Genomic DNA, 20,864 nt, shown 5'->3' on the forward strand with positions numbered 1-20,864 from the left:
AACCCACTAACTGTGAGATTATGACCTGAGCGGAAACCAAGAGTCAGTCACTTGACCAACTGAGCCACCCAGGTGCCCTTGCCTTGTACTATTTCTTTAGTGCCCTGTTCTGTTCTGCTGCTGCCAGTTGGTCTCCTTCAAGCACCTTTAAAAACACTATATTTGTGATCAAGGGAACATTAGGAGGATAGAAGAAAGCAATGAAGGAGAGACTCTTCACTATATTTGTACAGTTTAAAACTGTGAATGTACTACCTAATCAAATAACCTTAAAAATAAAACTCGGAAGGCACCTGGCTGGCTCAGTTAGTTAAGCATCTGACTTCGGCTCAGTTCATGATATTGCAGTTCATGAGTTCGAGCCCCTCATTGGGCTTTGTGCTGACAGCTCAGAGCCTGAAGCCTGCTTTGGATTCTGTGTCTCCCTCTCTCTCTGCCCCTCCCCCGCTCATGCTCTGCCTCTCTCTGTCTCAAAATTAAATAAACATTAAAAAAAATTTAAAGAAAAAAACCTCTGCATACAACTCTTGATCTTGGGGTTGTGAGTTCAAGCCCCTCTTTGGGTACAGAGATTACTTAAGTAAAACTTTAATAAGATAAAACTTTGTAAGCTACTTCAAAGGCGTTAGAAGCAGTAAAATTATACACAATATGTAGTACAGACTTTTTTCACTGAAGAATAAAATTTTTGAGTATACTATTATATGATTTGAAAAGAAAAGATATTATGTTTAGCTTTCCCATAATTCTTTTTAAAAAATGAGAGAGAGAGAGAGCACGCGCGAGCACGTGGGGAAGGGGCGGAGAGGGAGAGAATCCCAAGCAGGCTCATACTGTCAGCACAGAGCCCCACATGGGGCTTGATCTCATGAATTGTGAGATCATGACCTGAGCCAAAATCAAGAGTGGGACACTGAACCAAATGAGCCACCCAGGTGCCCCTAGCTTCAGTAATCCTAATAAGACTTTCTTTTGTTCTTAATTCTTTGATTTCTAAATTGGTAGATTTTTTTCTCATCAGCATATAAAAAATATATAAAAATAGAAAAAACTTGTATGTCTCCTAAGGCAAAATGGCTACAACAACAATTCAGTGCTTTTTTTACTATTACCTCATCAGTGCTTATGTAAATTTTGATTGTTTAACTCTTAGGCTGTACCAGTATAAAGAATATAAATCTGATTTTCATTCATTTTATTGTTTATCTATAGTGTGGACTTTAAAAGCAAATGATTATATCTCCGGTTGTATTATAGGAGTGTTTTAAATAATACATTATAAGCTGCATTTACATTTAAGGTTGATAAGACTGCAGTACAAAGAGTGCCCGTTTTGGGGTGCTCATGACAAAGCTTTGCTTATTCACTTGGCAGGTGTCCTTCTGGTGACTTAATTACATCATTGAGTTACACACAGGTTCATAACACAGTTGTACTTTGCTAAGTGTGTTTATGTCTCTATTTGTCTCCACAATGTTCAGAAACATTAATAAAAGGCATTTTCTGACATTACAATCTATTTCTTTCATAATTAATGCTTTACTCATTAAATACTGGTTGGTAAGACTTATTTTAAGTGGATAAAAATATATATACAGTGAGTTTCTTTCATTTAAAATCAGTTCTTTTCATCAAGTTATGCTATGCTGCATTACTTGATTTAATATGGAAACATGCTTAGTGATAAGTATGGATTTTTCTTGATATGGTAGAATACTACTACCTGTGTAGAAAGATGCCAGCACAAAATTGTAATCTCATTATAAATCAGTCATTTTTTAAAGTTGTGTGGTATTTTTTTGTGTGTGCCCTTGTGGAGTTAGTATTCTTTAAAGAAAAAAAAAGGCACTTCCTTACAACAACTGTATTTAGTTGTGTTTTTGTTTTTGTTTTTTTTTTTAAATGACTAATATTTCCTTACAACAATAAAAACATCCTGCAGGGGGCTTTTTCCATTCCCATTGAAGCCATTTGTAGAATTATTCTGGTTTCACCCTATTCTGCTCCCTTGATACCTCCTTCTTTCTCTGTTCTCCTTGACTGGCTGTCTCTTGGCGTAAAATTTCTTCTATTAATGATAGGAGTTCCAGAAAGAGAGAACAGATAGATTTAGTAATGTGAACTTGGATCATGTTCTGTGTTTTTCCTGCTCTCTGTTGTAACCTAAGATTTGAAATAAGATAATCCCTTTTTTGGTTTGTTGAGCTCTGTATTTCACATCTAAACAGTGTAACTGAAACCTCTAAAATTTTAATTTACTTAAAGTTGTATTTGTATTAGAGTATTGTAAGCATGTGATCTGGGACATCTTTGGTCAGAGTCCTCATTGTAGGCCTGAAGACCCTGTAAATTGTGGCTAATGTTCACTGTACTTAAATAAGTTACATTAAGATTGATTGGCTTTTTTCCTGGAAGAAAAATGTGTGTGCCTGAGAAATTTCTTGAGAAACCTGTCTACCTAGGAAATATATCTACTGCTAGTATCTTTTTCTATTTATTTAAAATTTTTAATGTTTATTTATTTATTTTTGAGAGAGCATGCATAAGTGTGAAAGAGGGGCAGAGAGAGAGCGGGAGAGAGAATCCAAGTAGGCTCCGCACTGTCAGCTCAACATGGGACTTGATCTCATGAGTCATGAGATAATGACCCAAGCCAAAATCAAGAGTATGACGCTTAACCAACTGAGCCACCCAGGCACCTCTATTTATTTTAATTTTAATTTTTGTAAAACACTTACTGAAATAATACATGAATATATTCTTTCAAAAAATAATCAGACATTAAAAAAAAAGTAAAAGTAGGGAAGTATATATCCCCAATTTAATAATAGTATTTAGCATCTTCCATGTGGTACAAAGCCTTTTTTAATCATCTGATTAACTTCTCGGTTTTATTTTAGTTAATAAAGGAAATTTTAGTCAATTTCTTACTTTCAAATCTTAATATTTTTTATCAATATCATCCAGGCACTGGAAGACTAGTTAGTCCTTCTGTGGTTAGAGGTATAATTCAGTTTACCAATTAGGAAATGAGGTTATATGGGAGTGCCTGGGTGACTCAGTTGGCTAAGCATCCGACTTCAGCTCAGGTCATGATCTCATGGTCTGTGGGTTCGAGTCCCACGTCAGGTTCTGTGCTGACAGCTTGGAGCCTGGAGCCTGCTTTGGATCCTGCCTCTCCCTTTCTCTCTGCCCCCCCTCCCCTGCTTGCATTCTGTCTCTCAAAAATGAATAAATGTTGAAAATAATAACAAAAAAAAGATAAAATAATGGTTGCATGTCCTTATGGCACACAATTCAAGCAGTATACTGTCAAAAGAGAAAATAAAAATCTCCCTATATTTTCCAGTGCTTCATTGCTTCTTTATTGAATATAAGCTGTTAACATTTGTTTTATATTATTCCAGTTGTATGACCGCATAACAAATTACTCAAAAATTTAGTGGTATAAAACCTTTTATTAAGATGACAAACTCTGTCTGGAGTTCATACAGAGCATAGTGGAGATGACATGTGTGTTGCACAATGTCTGGGTTCTTAGCTGTAAGACTCAGAGGCTGGGAGCAGGAAGCATCTGGAGGCTCACTCACTCACTGTCTGGCAGCTGATACTGGTAGACTGAAACCCTACCTAGTACTCCCAGCCTACATACGACCTTTTCATATGGATGCTTGGCTTCCTCACAGTGTGGTGGCTTGCTTCCAAGGTTAAGTATCCATCTCAAGGGAGGATAGGGAAGGGGGAGAACCAGCCAGCAGCTGGATACTTTTTTTTTTTTTTTAATTTCCTTAAGTAATCTCTACACCCAACATGGGTCTCTAACTCAACAACCCCAAGATCAAGAGTCACATGCTCTACTGCCTGAGCCAGCCAGGCACCCCAGCAGCTGGATACTTTTTGTGACCTGGCCTAAGAAATTGCATACAGCCCTTTGATTATAGCAATCACAAGCCTGCTTAGGTTCAAGAGGAGAGGAAATATATTCCATCCTTTTTTTTTTTTTCAATTGAGGTATATTTGACATTATATTAATTTCAGGTATACAACAAAATGATTTGATACTTACATATTACTAAATGATCACCACAGTAAGTCTAGTTAACATCCAACATCATACATAGTTACAAAGAAATTTTTCATCTTGTGATGAGGAATTTTAGGATCTACCCTCTTAGCAACTTTCAAATCTGCAATATAGTGTTGTTAACTATAGTCACCATGTTTTACATTACATCCCCATGGCTTATTTTATAACTAGAATTTTGTACCTTTTGACCTCCTTCACCCATTTTGCCCACCCTCTACCACCCATCTTTGGTAACCACCTATCTATTCTCTGTATTTATTAGCTTGGTTTGTTGTTTTAAATTAAACGTATAAGGCAGATTATTGTCTTTCTGTGACTTATTTCACTTAGCTTATGTCCTCAAGGTCCATCTGGATTGCCACAAATGGCAAGATTTCATTCTTTTTATGTCTCTGTGTACACACACACACACACACACACACACACACCATCATCTTTATCCATTCATCCATCAGTGGACACTTAGGTTGTTTTCATATCTTGGCTACTGAAAATAATGCTGCAGTGCACATGGATGTGCATATATCTTTTCAAATTAGTGTTTTCATTTTCTTCAGATAAATACCCAAAAGTGGAATTGCTGGATCATGTACTGGTAATTCTGGTCTTAATTTTTTTTTTTTTTTTTTTTTTTTTTGAGAAACCTTATACTTTTTTCCATAGTGGCTGCACCAATTTACATTCCCACCAATAGTGCACAAGGGTTTCCTTTTCTCCACATCTTCACTAATGCTTGTTATTTCTTGTCTTGTGCTGCTGTTTATAAGCCACCCTGTCTGTAGTATTGTTTTAGAAAAGTAAACTGAGACATTTGCTAACATGAAAAGATATACAAAGTGTGTTAATCAACTCTATGTTATCAGTAAGGCTTTCGGTCTACAGTAGTCTCCTGTAGTCAAAACTTATATATGGATTTTTGACTATGCAGGGGGGTCAATGTCCCTACCACTGTGTTGTTCAGGGATCAACTATTTTACAAATATCAATGTCTGGAATATAGTAACCAGAATGCTAACAAATAGTTATCATCATATGGTGGGATGTTGTCGATTTTGGTCACTGCTCTAAGAACTACTAGAACATTCCTGAGCTACTGAGCTCCATTAGAACGTAGGAAATGTTGTGTTTTGGGTTTTTTGTTTGTTCTTTTAATGGGGCTTTATGTTTATGTTTCTTTCTTATTTTATTTTTTAATTAAAATTTTTTTTAATGTTTATTTATTTTTGAGAGATAGTGCACAAGTGGGACAGGGTTAGAGAAAGGGAGACCTAGAATCAGAAGCAGTCTCCAGGCTCTGAGCTGTCAGCACCAAGTCAGATGTAGGGCTCAAACCCACGAACCCATGAGATCATGACCTGAGCTGAAATCAGACATTTAACTGACTGAGCCACCTAGGTGCCTCTCTTTTCTTTCTTAATAAATGTTTATTCATTTTTGAGAGAGAGAATGTGAGCAGGGGAGGGGCAGAGAGAGGGGGACAGAGGATCTGACCCAGGCTCTGTGTTGACATCAGTGAGCCCAAGGCAGAGGGCTCAAACATACCAACCATGAGATCCTGGCCTTAGCTGAAGTTGATGCTCAACCAGCTGAGCCACCCAGGCACCCTTATATTGTTATTTTATGTGTTAGGCTCCCTACTACATCTTTGGATCCATAATATATACTTGCTGTTTTATGACTTTATTTCCCAAGCCGCATATTGGAACACCTGACCTAACACTGATGATTTGTGAGAATACTTTAAAATGGGAACACCTGTTTTTTTTTTCATCCTCTTTTTTCAATATCTTGCTCTCAAACTGGCAAGGAGTTTAGTTGTTGCAAATATACATATAATTCCTCTGAGCAGTTTAGGGAAAAAAATAGTCTCTTAAAATCCGAAAACCTTAGTTTGACAAAATGCACATGAAAATTACTCCTGGGATGCCTGGTCGCTCAGTCGGTTAAGTGTCTGACTCTTGGTTTTGGCTCAGGTCATGATCTCATGATTCTTGAGTTCGAGCCCCACATCCAGCTCTTTGCTGACAGTGGGGAGCCTGCTTGAGATTCTCTCTCTCCCTCTCTTTCTGCCCCTTCCTTATGCTCTATCTCTCTGAAAATAAATAAACTTTAAAAAAAAAATCACTCCTTAAATATTTGTCAAAGAAATGAATATTTTTCTCTATTTTTGTTTTGAAGAAAGCCACAGGAATCTCACTGCTCAGAGACTTTCAAGCGAACCTTACGACCATGAGCTGTGTTAGAGGACATTGACCCAACGTTTAGTCATTACTTTGAAAGTACTTTTTGTTATTGGTTTTAGAATTTCATTTAAAAAAAAATAATAGTGATAAATTTGAGCATGCTTATTTACACAGTCAGCCCTGTTTAATATTAAAATGACTTTTTCCCACTTTCCTGCAAATTGCTGTGATCTAAAAACGTTATCCTGTAGACCATGAACTGGGATTTTTATATACATGTTTAATTTTTTATATGTTTCATTATATCATTTAATCCTCATAATGCCTTAAAGTTCATAATGTTAAGCAGTTAGTTAGGCATGAACAAGGTGGGATAAAGCAGATGCTGGCCATACACTCTGAGCCACCCCACCCAGGGTTAACAGCCACACCTTCAGAGCCACTCTAGGGCTAACAGAACAAGAAAGGCCTAGCCACAGAGCTGGCTCAAAAGCCACAAGGGAACTTCCAAGAGCTGAGGATGAACACAAAAGGTGCAAGCTGCCTTAAGATCACAGCAAAAACTCGTTAGAAACTCATAAATAGACAATACATAAATAAACAACAGAATGCATCATGGCTGCATGCATGCACAGAAGCCAAAATGTTATGTAACCATCAGCTGCCAATCAAAGCCAAAATTACATATATAAAAAGCAAACTTAAAAGGATGCAGTTAGAAACTCTTGGGGCCATTGCCATTCTTGCTCTGGCAGTGGCCCACTTTCTCTCTTGAAAATATAGTATACTTATCTACTCAGTAAACTCTATCTCCCCATTCTGGTCTTGGGTCTCCAACTCTGGGTGCATCTGGGACAAGATGCACCTTGGTATCTGGTCAACCGAGTGACCCAGTAACATTAATAGGTCATATATATGTCTTTTATAGTTTGAAACTTTATGGAAAGTAACAGATAAAGCATTTGAACCCATATACCTCTGATTTTAAAGCTTCTCTTTTTAACCACTGTTCTGTTTACCAGTACACAGGCAGCTACTGTCCGTGGGAAAGAACATGACTTCCAATATATGTGAGGTTCTTGAGCAGACATAAAAAAAAATAGCAATAAGTTCTTGTTCAGGTATTGTCTTAACTCGGGTGGCTAAAGCAAAATACCACAGATAGGTGGCTTAAACATCAAACATTTATTTCTCCCAATTCTGGAGTCTGGAAAGTCCAAGATCAAGTACAGGTAGACTTGGTGTCTGGTGATGGTTTTCTACTTGGTTTGTGGACAGCTGCCTTCTTGCTGTATCTTCAACATGGTACAGAGGGAATAAGGACTCTAGTCTCTTCTTAATGTAAAGGCACTAATCCCATCGTGGGGGCTTTCCCCTTATGACCTCATTTAAATCTATTTACCTCCCGGGGCGCCTGGGTGGCTCAGTCGGTTAAGCGTCCGACTTCAGCTCAGGTCACGATCTCGCGGTCCGTGAGTTCGAGCCCTGTGTCGGGCTCTGGGCTGATGGCTCAGAGCCTGGAGCCTGCTTCCGATTCTGTCTCCCTCTCTCTCTGCCCCTCCACCGTTCATGCTCTGTCTGTCTCAAAAATAAATAAACGTTAAAAAAAATGTTTTAAAAAAAATCTATTTACCTCCCAAAGGCCCCGCTTCCAAAAACCATCACATTGGGGATTTAGGGCTTCAACAAATGAAGTTGGGACACATTCAGTCTATAGTAGGTACATTTTGATAACTCCAGAGAGAGACTTTCTTTTCTTTGTAATTCTTTTCAATGAATTTCTCCAAAGTAAGGTTTCTCAAAAAGATCCATTTATCTGCTTTTGTCATTAGAATTGTCTCTTTGAGAAGATGTGGTATAGTATTACTTGGCAATCAAAAAGAATGAACTCTTGCCATTTGCAACTATGTGGATGGAACTGGAGGGTATTATGCTAAGCGAAATTAGTCAGAAAGACAAAAATCATATGACTTCACTCATATGAGGACTTTAAGAGACAAAATAGATGAACATAAGGGAAGGGAAACAAAAATAATATAAAAACAGGGAGGGGGACAAAACAGAAGAGACTCATAAATATGGAGAAGAAACTGAGGGTTACTGGAGGGCAGACGGGCTAAATGGGTAAGGGGCACTAAGGAATCTACTCCTGAAATCATTGTTGCACTGTCTGCTAATTTGGATGTAAATTTTTTTTAAATTTTTGAAAAAGGGGTATTAAAAAAAAAAAAAAAGAATTGTCTCTTTGATCTACATTTTTCCCAGAGGCCTCTGACAGCCAAGGGTTTCTTTAGGCTTCCTGGGTATCATAACAGACTATTTTATATTCATCAGTTTCCCTAATGTGAAATCTCTTGGCCAGGTCTCTTTTACTCTTTCAGTCTTTTTAAATCTGTGTTTTCTGCCTTTTTCCCTAATGAGTAAACACATTTATTATACTCATGTTATGCTGTCTCTGTGATTTTGAAGCAGGCTAACTTCAAAAACTTTCCATGACCATCCTGGTTAGATGGAGAGATTTAAATTTACTTTTAGTTCTTTTCTGGGATCCAGGATCAGTGTTAACATGAAATTTACCTGGACAACAATTGTTGGCTATAGATAGTCCACATGTGGTTCTTCCCCTTGCCTCCACCGTAATACAGAAAATATTTGAAGTTTATGACTCCATCCTGTAGATCCTGTCATTTGTTTCCTTCACATATTATCCTTGGTTTTCTTCTAATTATATTTGTTTTCGCAAATAGTTTCCTATTGGAGTAGCCAAAATTAGCATCAATAGTACCACTGTATTCTCCAAATAAGTCAAGAGAAAACTAAGATGTAAATTAGGCCTTTGTTTAAACAATTCCATCAAAACAGTGAGATTCTCTTGTATTTAAATGCATGGCTTTTTTAAAGTGTGTATTTACTTATTCTGAGGAAGAAAGAGAAAGAAAGTGTGTGCCTGTACATGAGCACGGAAGGCGCAGAGAAGAGAGGAGAGAGAGAATCCCAAATAGGCTGCATGCTGTCAGCATGGAGCCCGACTTGGGTCTTGATCTCACCACTGTGAGATCATGACTTGATCCGAAACCAAGAGCCAGATGCTTAACCAACTGGGGCCACCCAGGTGCCCTTAAATAGTGGTTTTTTAATTCTTTAAAGACTGTAATTTACTCATCATAGGTGTTTGAATCTGAATACTGAAAATATATTCCAAAACACTGGTTTGGAAAAAACACGTAGTCCTGATCATGATACTTTGGCACCTCGTTATTCAGAGCCTGCAGCATTGCCTGTTTGTGAACGTGAAGAATGTAGCCAGGAACTCAAAGAAGACCTGCCAGAAGAGCAGAGTCCAGCCACAGCTCTTGGGTGGAATGTCCCAAATATTCACTGCAGCTTGGACTAGAGTTGAAGTGCTGCACTCAGCCAGGCTTCCAATGAATAAATTCTTCTCATTCTTGGTTGGGGGGAGGGGAGGGGCGGGGGGGGGGGGCAGTGCATGCACATGCCCGTAGGCACTCAGTTTTAATTTTCTTAAAGCTGAAAGAGCTCCTGTCTGCTTAGCATGAGCCAAAGGATTTATCGTTTCCTTTTGAAAATCATTTGACTCCCACTCTTCTGGCTGCCCTTACCTAGAAAAAACCACTTATTATGAACCAACACAGCTTCCACATTAAACTGATGTAATTTCTCTTTTTACCAATTATATGTGAATTAGTTAATTTTCTAGAAACTTATCTAGCAGGACAAATTGTACATTACCATTTTTTATCATAGTCCCAAAGGGAAGCCTACTCTTTCTTCCCCTGGCACTTAAAGGAAGAGCTCTCTCTCTCTATGTTTATTTACTTTTGAGAGAGAGAAAGAGAAAGAGAGCATGAGTGGGAAAGGAGCAGGAAGAGAGGGAGGCACAGAATCTGAAGCAGGCTCCAGATGTCAGCACAAAGCCCTACGTGGGGCTCGAACCCATGAACCATAAGATCATGACCTGAGCTGAAGTCGGATGCTTAACTGACTGACCCACCCTGGTGCCTGCCCCTCTCTCTCTCTCTCTCTCTCTCTCTCTCTCTCTCTCTCTCTCTCTCTCTCTCTCTTTTTAAAGTGATCTCTGTGCCCAAGGTGGGGTTCTAACTCAGGATCAAGAGACACATGCTCATCAATTAAGCCAGCCAGGTATCCCAAGAGAGATCTCTTTCAGTGTAGAAGGAAAACATTGGCTATGTTGGTCTTAGAGCTACTTAATAACTACAAATATGGTTATTTTCACTTCAGTCAGATTTTGCTTCAGTTCAGTTATACAGTACATCAACTCATGGGAGTATTTTGTAACAATTCAGAATTGTGCTTGAGAGAATGTAATGATATGTTGTTAACTATAAAATTATGATACAAAATTTTGTACCTTGTAAAGTAGAATGGAATTGTGTTAAGGATTTAGATTTTGGAGTTAGTACTGGATAATCAAGTTAGCTAACCTCCCCCAAACTCAAGTTTCATCCATCAGTAAAGTAGCAATAATAGGGGGCGCCTGGGTGGCGCAGTCGGTTAAGCGTCCGACTTCAGCCAGGTCACGATCTCGTGGTCCGTGAGTTCGAGCCCCGCGTCAGGCTCTGGGCTGACGGCTCGGAGCCTGGAGCCTGTTTCCGATTCTGTGTCTCCCTCTCTCTCTGCCCCTCCCCCGTTCATGCTCTGTCTCTCTCTGTCCCAAAAATAAATAAAAAACGTTGAAATAAAATAAATATAAGCAATATATATTAAAAAAAATAAATAAATAAAAAGTAGCAATAATAGAACCTGTCTCCAGCTCTTGGTTGAGAATTAAATAACAAGTTAAAGTTCTTACTACAGTACCTACCACATACAAGTTTCCAGTGTTTGTGATTATAATAAATTATTTAAATTATAATAAGTCACTTTTTAAAATAATACAATTTTAAAAGTAATATAATTTTTATTTATGTCCCAAATATTATAAAATGAGAAAGTACTCCCAATTCCACAATGATAAACCATATGGGTATCTGTTATATATTGCTATGTCTCAGAATTGGAGGCAGTCAGACAAATGACATCAGTAGCATACTGTGATGATTTGAGCATACAGAGAGAGCATTTGGTTCTGGGGTTAAATACAACAGCTAAGTAACATGGCTCTTATGCCCCAGCCACAAGTGACTTTGTGGTTCTTCATCACTATCTCACAGGAGCCTGTTCACCTAAGGCCCTTTCCTAGTTGTTTATTCTGCCTGGAATGCCTGGTATGCTCAATCACTTGATCTTTACTGTCCCGTAGATAGCCCCTTAAGTGTTATTGCCTCTCTCTGCCTGATTTAGATGTAATGCCATCCTGTTTTTGTTCTCTGCATGGCTCTCTGAAATTTTTTATAATAAATATATTTTTAATTTTTTTAACGTTTATTTATTTTTGAGAGAGAGACAGAGTGCAAGTGGGGGAGGGGCAGAGAGAGAGGGAGACACAGAATTTGAAGCAGGCTCCAGGCTCTGAGCTGTCAGTGCAGAGCCTGACAGGGGGCTCAAAGCCACCAACTGTGAGATCATGACCTGAGATGAAGTCGGATGCTTAACCGACTGAGCCACCCAGGCGCCCCATAATATATTTGTTAATGGTCTGATTTCCCCCCCACAAGACTGTATGATCCATAAAAGTAGAAACTTTGTCTTTTTCATACTATACCCTCAGTACCTAGATCTGTACTTGGCACATAGTAGGCATTTAATAAGTATATTGAATGAATAAGTGAACAAATGATTGTTGCATTATTATTATTATATAGATGTAATTCATGAGCATCTCACATTTCTACATGAACATTTTAAAAACATGTTTGTTTATTTTTGAGGAAGAGTGTGGGGGAGAGGAAGAGAGAGAATCCTAAGCAGGCTCTGTCCTGTCAGCACACAGCCTGACATGGGACTCAGTCTCACAAACCGTGAGATCTTGACCTGAACTGAAATCAAAAGTTGGATGCTTAACCTACTGAGCCACCTAGGTGCCCTCTAAATGAACATTCTTTTTTTTTTTTTTTTTTTTGTTAAAAACCTTTTTTTAACATTTATTTTTATTTATTTTTGAGACAGAGAGAGACAGAGCATGAATGGGGGAGGGTCAGAGAGAGAGGGAGACACAGAATCTGAAACAGGCTCCAGGCTCTGAGCGGTCAGCACAGAGCCCGACGCGGGGCTCGAACTCACGGACCGCAAGATCATGACCTGAGCCAAAGTCAGCCGCTTAACCGACTGAGCCACCCAGGCGCCCCTAAATGAACATTCTTATATGGCTACAGAGAAATATTTGTTTTTTCTCTTATTCCATGTGTGTTTCCTAGTAAGTTCAATGATTTAAGAGCACAATAGTAAATATTTTAGGCTCGATGACTCTATAATTATAACCTCAGCTGTTGTAGTGAAAGCAGCCGTAGACAATATATAAATGAATGCGTGTGGCTGTGTTTCAGTTAAACTGCAAGCATACCTCATTTTATTGCACTTTCTTGCACTTCATACATACTGCATTTTCTACAAATTGAGGGTTTGTAGCAACCCTGCATTGATCAAAGTCTTACCAGTACCATTTTTCTATCAGCATTTGCTTGCTTCATGTCTCTGTGTCACATTTTGGTAATTCTTGCAATATTTCAAGCTTTATCATTATTATTTATTATGGTGATCTGTGATGAATGGTCTTTGATATTACTGTTGTAATTGGTTTGGAGGTACCATGAACTTCATCCATATAGTATGGCAAACTTAATCCATAAATGTTGTATGTGTTCTGACTGTTCCACTAACTGGCTATCTATCCCGCCCCACCCCCATCTCTCTCCCTGTCCTCAGTACTCCTTATTCCCTGAGACATAAAAGCATTAAAATTGGGTCAGTTAATAGCCCTGTGATGGTCTCTTAAGTGTTCAAGTGAAAGGAAGAGTCCCACATCTCTTACTTTAAATCAAAAACTATTAATGATTAAGCTCAGTGAGAAAGGCATGTCAGAAACCAAGATAGACTGAAAGCTAGGTCTCTTGGGCCAGTTAGGCAAGCTGTGAATGCAAAGGAAAAATTCTTGAAAGAAAATTAAAAGTTCTACTCCAGTGAACACATGAATGATAAGAAAGCAAAACAGCCTTACTGCTGATAATGGAAAAAGTCTGAGTGGTCTGGATAGAAGACCAAACCAGCTACCACCTTCCTTTAAGCAAAAGCCTAATCCAGAGCAAGAAGATCCTAAGTCTCTTCAATTCCATGAATGCTGAGAGAGGTGAGGAAGCTACAAAAGAAAGGTTTGAAGCTAACAAGAGGTTGATTCATGAGTTTTAAGGAAAGAGGTTATTTCTATAACAAAGTGCAAGGTGAAGTGGCAAGTGCTGATTTGGATGCTGCAGCAAGTTACCCAGAAGATCTAGCTGAGATAGTTCATTAAGGTAACTACACTGAACAGTAGATTTTCAGTGTAGATGAAACAGCCTTCTATTGGAAGAAGATACCATTTAGGACTTTCTTAGCCAAAGAAGTCAATGCCTGGCTTCAAGGGACACATTGACTGTCTTATTCGAGGCCAATGCAGGGACTGACTTTAAGTTGCAGCCAGTGCTCATGCTCATTTACTGTTCCCCAAATCCTAGGACTCTTAAGAATTATGCTAAATCTATTCTGCTGGTGCTCTGTTGGAACAGCAAAGCTTCCGTGACATCACGTCTGTTTGCAACATGGTTTACTGAATATTTTAAACCCACCACTAAGACCTATTGCTCAGGAAAGAAGATTCCTTTCAAAATATTACTGCTCATTGACGGTGCGCGCCTGGTCACTCAAGAGCTGTGATGGTGATGAATGTTGTTTTCATGCCTGCTACAACATCTATTCTGCAGCCCCATGGATCAAGGAATCATTTTAACGTTCTAGTCTTATTACTTAAAAAATACATTCCATCAGGCTAGAGCTGCCTCAGGTAGTGATTCTTCTGGTGGATCTGGGCAAAGTGAATTGAATGTGTTCTCTATATCTATGGGCTCTGCTTGTTTTTTGTTTTTAGATTCCACATATAAGTGAGATCATACGCTATTTTTCTTTTTCTTTTTTTTTTTTAAGTTTATTTATTTTGAGAGAGAGAGAGAGAGCGTGCATGCATGCATGCAGGTGGTGGGGGGTGAGGAGGGCAGAGCGAAAGAGGGAGAGAGAGAATCCCAAGCAGGCTCCACACTGTCAGCACAGAGCCCTGTCAGCCAGGGCTCGATCTCGTGAACCATAAGATCACTATCTGAGCCGAAATCAAGAGTCAGACACTTAACTGTTTAACTGAGCCACCCAGGTGCCCCTTTATCTTTTTCTTTGTGACTTCTTTCACTTAGCATAATTCCCTCTGGGTCCATCCCTGTTGTTGCAAATGGCAAGATTTCATTTTTTTAGTGGCTGAATAATATTTCATTGTATATATATTTGCAACATTGTCCTTATCCATTCACCCATTCCTGGGCATCTAGATTGCTTCCATGTCTTGGCTATTGTAAATAAGGCTGCAGTGAAATGGGGGGCGGTGCATATATTTTCAAATAAGTGTTTTCATTTTCTATGGATAAATACCCAGAAGTGTAATTGCTGAATCATATGGTGATTCTATTTTTAATTTTTTGAGGAACTTTCATACTGTTTTCCATAGTGGCTGCACCAATTTACATTCCTACCAGTAATGCCCAAGAGTTCCCTTTTCTCAACATCCTCACCAACACTTGTTGTTTTTGTCTTTTTGATAATAGCTATAGAATGTATAATTTTTAAAGAGGTTTTTGATAGATTCCTTTCTTATTTAGGGTAAAGATCTGTCTTCCCATTTTAATTCAAGTAGGACTACTTTTAGAGGTATATACCAAAGCACGCCTGATCGTCTTAGAGAACAGTTTATAAAACGATTTGTTTAGTTGTTAATTCCAATAATTGTTTAGATGAGGTCCTAATTGGTATGGCACAGTAGTAATAATAGCTAACGTTCCTTGGTTTCTTACTACATTTCACTTGCATTATCTATTTTAATCCTCACTAGTACTCAAATATAGGTAATATTATCCCCATTTTACCAGGTGAGGAAACTAAAGTTTAGAAGTGTTAAAGACCTTGACCAAGGTCTTTGAAACTCTTAGAAGTTTGCAGATCCAGACTTTTTTTTTTTTTTTAACGTTTATTTATTTTTGACACAGAGAGAGACAGAGCATGAACCAGGGAGGGTCAGAGAGAGGGAGACACAGAATTGAAACAGGCTCCAGGCTCTGAGCTGTTAGCACAGAGCCCGACGCGGGGCTCGAACTCACAGACCGCGAGATCATGACCTGAGCCGAAGTTGGCCGCTTAACCGACTGAGCCACCCAGGTGCCCTGCAGATCCAGACTTTAAATCCAGGTCTTTTCTGCAGAGCTCTCATATTTAACCAGCTAAGCACACCTGCTCTGTTGTTTTCCCAAGCAATTGCAAGTCATGAGTTACTGCTTTAATGGAGAGAGGGTGTCATTATAAAGTAACAAGGCTGAATTAAAAAGTTGCATGCTCCTCATTCTCTTTTACTATATGGCCATCTCTATTTTAAGATTTATCATGTCATTTCTAAACATCATAAAATTTCTCAGCATAGGGTGGACATTCATAAAAGGATGATGTATATTTATTGATAGTTTTTTTCTTTTAAATTTTCTTTTTAAAAATAATAATCACATGGTTCCAAAATTGTGTAAAAAGATAAATATTGAAAACTTTAGTTTTCATCTCTGTCAGAGTCTACTCCTCCATTCCACCCCCAACCCCTGTGGTATCCATTTTTATTAGTTCCTTATAGCCATGGTTTATGCAGATCTAAGCAAAAAAGGGAAAGTATTTGTTCTTCCCTTTCAAAGATGCATTTTCTACAAATAGAATCTTTTTTTTTTCTCTGCTTCGAATTTTCCATGAGAAAAAAATCTCATTAACAAAGTTTACTCTCTTTCTAGTAGTCTTCCTCTACAGTTTAGCGTTCTTCTTTGGGAAATTTAATAATGTGAAGCAGTTTAGGTAGGTCACAGGTGATTTTTTTAAAACTCCTTAATATAAATGGGTGAATTGTGCTAGATCACAGTGTATTTGAAAATGATTTTGACTAGAAAAAATCCCCCAAAGCTGGACTGCTCCTCAGTGTAGTCTGTGTTTGTATCTGATTCTGAAGGTACAATATATCTACTGCGGTAGCATTTGTTTAAAAAAAAAAAAAAAAAAAATCTTTCTAATAAAGATTATCCACTTTTGGTTAAATCCAATGGCTAACTTTCCTTTCTTCTTATTCATTGTAGTTGAGGCAGTCCCAGTCCTACTGCACAGACACAGAATGTCTTCAAGAATGTAAGTAATGATGGCACAGGAGGAGCCTTGCATTGGGGCAGAATTAGAGGACAGATGACTGTGAATGTTGGAAATTTTATTTATGGTTTGTTGTTCAAGGAAATGGTTCTCAGTAATGTATTTCCTACTTAAATATTTCATTTTTTAACTTAAATATTTTTTTCTTCCTCAAAAACAAATTTTCATTGAAGAAAATTTTAAAATCATAGATAAGGAAAAACTTGCAGAATACTAAAAGATAACCATTATTGACAACTTGCTGTAAAACCTTTCAGAGCTTTTTCTTGGCAAATATATGTGTAACGTGCACTTCTGGCTGGTCACACTGGAACAGCAAGGCTGCTAGTGCAAACCCCTCACCCTTTCTCTACCATGTCTTTTTTGCATCCATTGGCAGCTTTGGGAACTTTTGAATGGGGAGAGGAGCCCATTCTTTCCCAGGGTGTGGAGGCTTTGGGGCTTTGGCTCTGACATTAGCATTCTCTAGGGAGCAAAGGCAGTTGGGAAGTTTCTCCATATGGCTTTATGGGCAGTGGTGATGGTAAAGTGAGAATCAGAAGAGAAAGATGGATCCTGCATTGTGAATATAGCTGATAGACTTGGTGGCTATTAGGTGAAGCACCATTTTTACAAGACACAAATAACTTGAGGGGTTCTAATACCTAACATTCAAGCCAATTCTGTCTTAGCCATAATGATTTGACTGTAAGAATGGAAGTATGACATTAATAGGAAGGTGAAGCCTGACACAATTAATTTCAGATACATTTGTGAAAATGGGATCACTTTGTGTGTATTGTTTTTCACCACTGTATTATAAACATATTAGTGTATATTTATCTTAAAAATAGTTACTGACTAAATAATAATACATTTTGGGAATACATCAGTGTTTAAGTGATTTCCTTTTATTGGAATCTTAGCCTGCTGATGTATTTTTTGCTATTATAAATAATAGTTGAACAGATATCCTTTATATGCATATTTTTAATTAAATTATTTTTTACCTTAAAATTTTATTTTTCATTTTACAGAGAGAGCTTGCAAGTTTGGGAGGGGGTTGAAGGGGGGAGAGAGAGAGACAGAGACAGAGACAGAGAGACACGGAGGGAGGGAGGGAGGGAGGGAGAGAATGAATCTCAAGCAGGCTCCACACTGTCAGCACAGAGCCCAACAGAGGCTTGATCCCATGACCCTGGGATCCTGACCTGAGCTGAAATCAAGAGTCAGACCCTCAACTGGATCAGTCACCCATGTGCCTCTGTTTTTTACCTTTTCCTTCTACTTCACCCATTTCTCCCACTCCTCAGCCCCCACCTCTGACAACCACCAATTGGATCTTTGTGTCTATGAGCTTATTTTGTTTTGTTAGATTTTACATATGAGATAATACAGTATTCATCTTTCTCTATTTCCCTTATTTCACTTCCATCCATGTTGTCACAAATGGCAAGATTTCATTGTTTCTTATGGCTAAATAATATCCTATTGTGTGTATGTATATATATATATATATATATATCCATTCTTTATCCATTCATTGTGGATGGACAATTAGATTGTTTCCATACCTTGGCTATTGTAAATAGTGCTGCATTGAACATGGGAGTGCATATATCTTTTTGAATTAATGTTTTTGTTTTCTTTGGAGAAAACCCAGAGGGGGAGTTGCTGGGTCATATAATGGTAGTTCTTGTTTAAATTTTTTGAAGAACCTACATACTGTCTTCCATAGTGGCTATACCAGTTTGCATTCCGATCAACAGTACACAGGGTTCTTTTTTCTCTACATCCTCACCAACACTAGTTATTTCTTACCTTTTTGGTAATAGGCTTTCTAACAGGTATGAGATGATATCTCATTGTGGTTTTGTTTGCAGTGTCCTGATGTTAGGTGACTTTAACCTGTTTGCCATCTGTGTCTTCTTTGGGAAAATGTCTATTCAGATCTTCTGATAACTTAAAAAAATTTTTTTTTAATGTTTATTTTTGAGAGAGAGGGAAACAGAGTGCAAGCAGAGAGAGGGAGGGAGACACAGAATCTGAAGCAGGCTCCAGGCTCTGAGCTGTCAGAGTCCCGACGTGGGGCTCAAATCACAAACCATGAGATTATGACCTGAGCTGAAGTCACCCCAAATACTTTAGCTTTGTAATAGAATTTGAAATCAGGGATTGTGATGCCTTCAACTTTTTTCTTTTCTCAAGATTGCTTTAGGGTCTTTTGTGGTTCTATACAAAGTTTAGGATTGTTTGTTATATTTCTGTGAAATATGCCTTTGGAATTTTGATAGGAATTGAATTGAATCTGTAATTGCTTTGAGTAGTATGGACATTTTAACAATATTAATTATTCCAGTGTGTGGGCATGGAGTATCTTTTTATTTGTGTCTTCAATTTCTTTCATTTCAACACACAGCTCTTTCACCTCCTTGGTTAAATTTATTCCTAGGTGTTTTTTGATGCAATTATAAATGGGACTGTGTTCTTAATTTCTCTTTTTGCTAGCTTGTTATTAGTGTATAGAAACACAACAGGTTTTTGTGTTGATTTTATATGTTGCAATATTAGTGAATTTGTTTATTCTAACATCTTTTTGATGGAGTCTTTAGGGTTTTCTATACATAATGCCATCAGCTAATAGTGACACTTTTACTTCATTTTAAATTTGGTTGCCTTTTATTTCTTTTTCTTGCCTAATTGCTCTGGCTAGGATTTCTAATACTGTGTTGGATAAAAGTGGCCAGAGTGAACATCCTTGTTGTGTTCCTGGTTTTAGAGGAAAAGTTTTTAGGTTTCACAGTTAAATATGGTGTTAGCTTTGGGCTTTATTATGTTGAGGTACATTTTCACCTTGTTGAGAGTTTTTGTAATAAATGGATGTTTAATTTTGTCTAATGCATTTCCTGCATCTACTGAGATGATCATATGACTTTTATCCTTAATTTTGTTAATGTAATATATATCACATTGACTGATTTGTGATCCTTAGAGTAAATCCCACTTGATCATGATGTATTATCTTTTTAAGGTATTGTTGAATTCTATTTGCTAATGTTTTGAGGATTTTTACATCTGTGTGAATAAGGGACATTAGCCTCTACCTTTTTTTCTTGTGGTATCCTTGTTGGTTTTGGTACTAGGGTAATGTTGGCTTCATAAAATGAGTTTAGTAGAATTACCTCCTCTTCTGTTTTTGGATGAGTTTGAAAAGGATTAGTGTTAATTCTTTTTTAAATGTTTGGTAGAATTCACCAGTGAAGCTGTTTGGTCCTGGACTTTTGTTTGTTGGGAGGGTTTTGATTACTGATTCAGTCTCCTTACTAGTAATCAGTCTGCTCAGATTTTCTGTTTTATCATGATGCAGTCTTGGTAGGCTGTATGTTTCTAGGAGGTTATTCATTTCTTCTAGGTTGTCCAGTTTTTTTCTGTATGATTATTCATACTAATGTTATGACCCTTTATATTTTTATAGTATCAGTTGTAACATCTCTTTCATATCTGATTTTAGTTGAGTCCTTTCTCTCTTTTTTTGGTTAGTCTGACTAAAGGTTTATCAATTTTGTTTATCTTTTCAGAGAATTAGCTCTTAGTTTTATCAGTCTTTTCTAGTATCTTTTTAATTTCTTTATCATTGATTTCTACTCTAATCTTTGTTATTCCCTTACATCTACTAACTCTGGGCTCTATTCTGTTTTTTTTCTACTTTTTGAGGTATAAAGTTAGATCGTTTGAGACTTTTCTTATTGCTTGAAGTAGGCATTTATCACTGTGAACTTCTCTCTTAGAACTGCTTTTGCTCGTGGCGTGCCTGGGTTGCTCAGTCAGTTAAGCATCCAACTTTGGCTCAGGTCATGATCTCATGGTCTGTGAGTTTGAGCCCCATGTTAGGCTCTGTACTAACAGCTCAGAGTCTGGAGCCTGTTTTGGATTCTATGTCCCTCTCTTTCTCTGCCCCTCCCCCACTCACACTGTCTCACTCTAAAAAATAAATAAAACATAAAAATAATAATAATAAATAAAAAGAACTGCTGGGGCGCCTGGGTGGCTTGGTTGGTTAAGCGTCCGACTTCGGCTCAGGTCATGATCTCACGGTCCGTGAGTTCGAGCCCCACGTTGGGCTCTGGGCTGACGGCTCAGAGCCTGGAGCCTGTTTCAGATTCTGTGTCTCCCTCTCTCTCTGCCCCTCCCCCGTTCATGCTCTGACTCTCTCTGTCTCAAAAATAAATAAACGT

The 20,864-nt window shown here is 38.0% G+C and overlaps 1 protein-coding gene across 2 annotated transcripts in view; it reads left to right on the top strand.

Annotated features, from left to right (window-relative positions):
* The window catches only part of SMIM14 (small integral membrane protein 14), a 77,596-nt gene that overhangs the window by 40,595 nt on the left and 16,137 nt on the right, over positions 1–20,864 (top strand). For both annotated transcript variants that reach the window (XM_019413851.2, XM_019413857.2), the window contains exon 3: positions 16,584–16,632. In XM_019413851.2, the coding sequence (XP_019269396.1) occupies positions 16,584–16,632 (49 nt within the window). The remainder of the gene's footprint in view (positions 1–16,583; positions 16,633–20,864) is intronic.

This window comes from Panthera pardus, unplaced genomic scaffold (assembly GCF_024362965.1).
Source record: "Panthera pardus isolate Hobbes unplaced genomic scaffold, ASM2436296v1 HiC_scaffold_13, whole genome shotgun sequence".
Taxonomy (NCBI): Eukaryota; Metazoa; Chordata; class Mammalia; order Carnivora; family Felidae; genus Panthera; species Panthera pardus.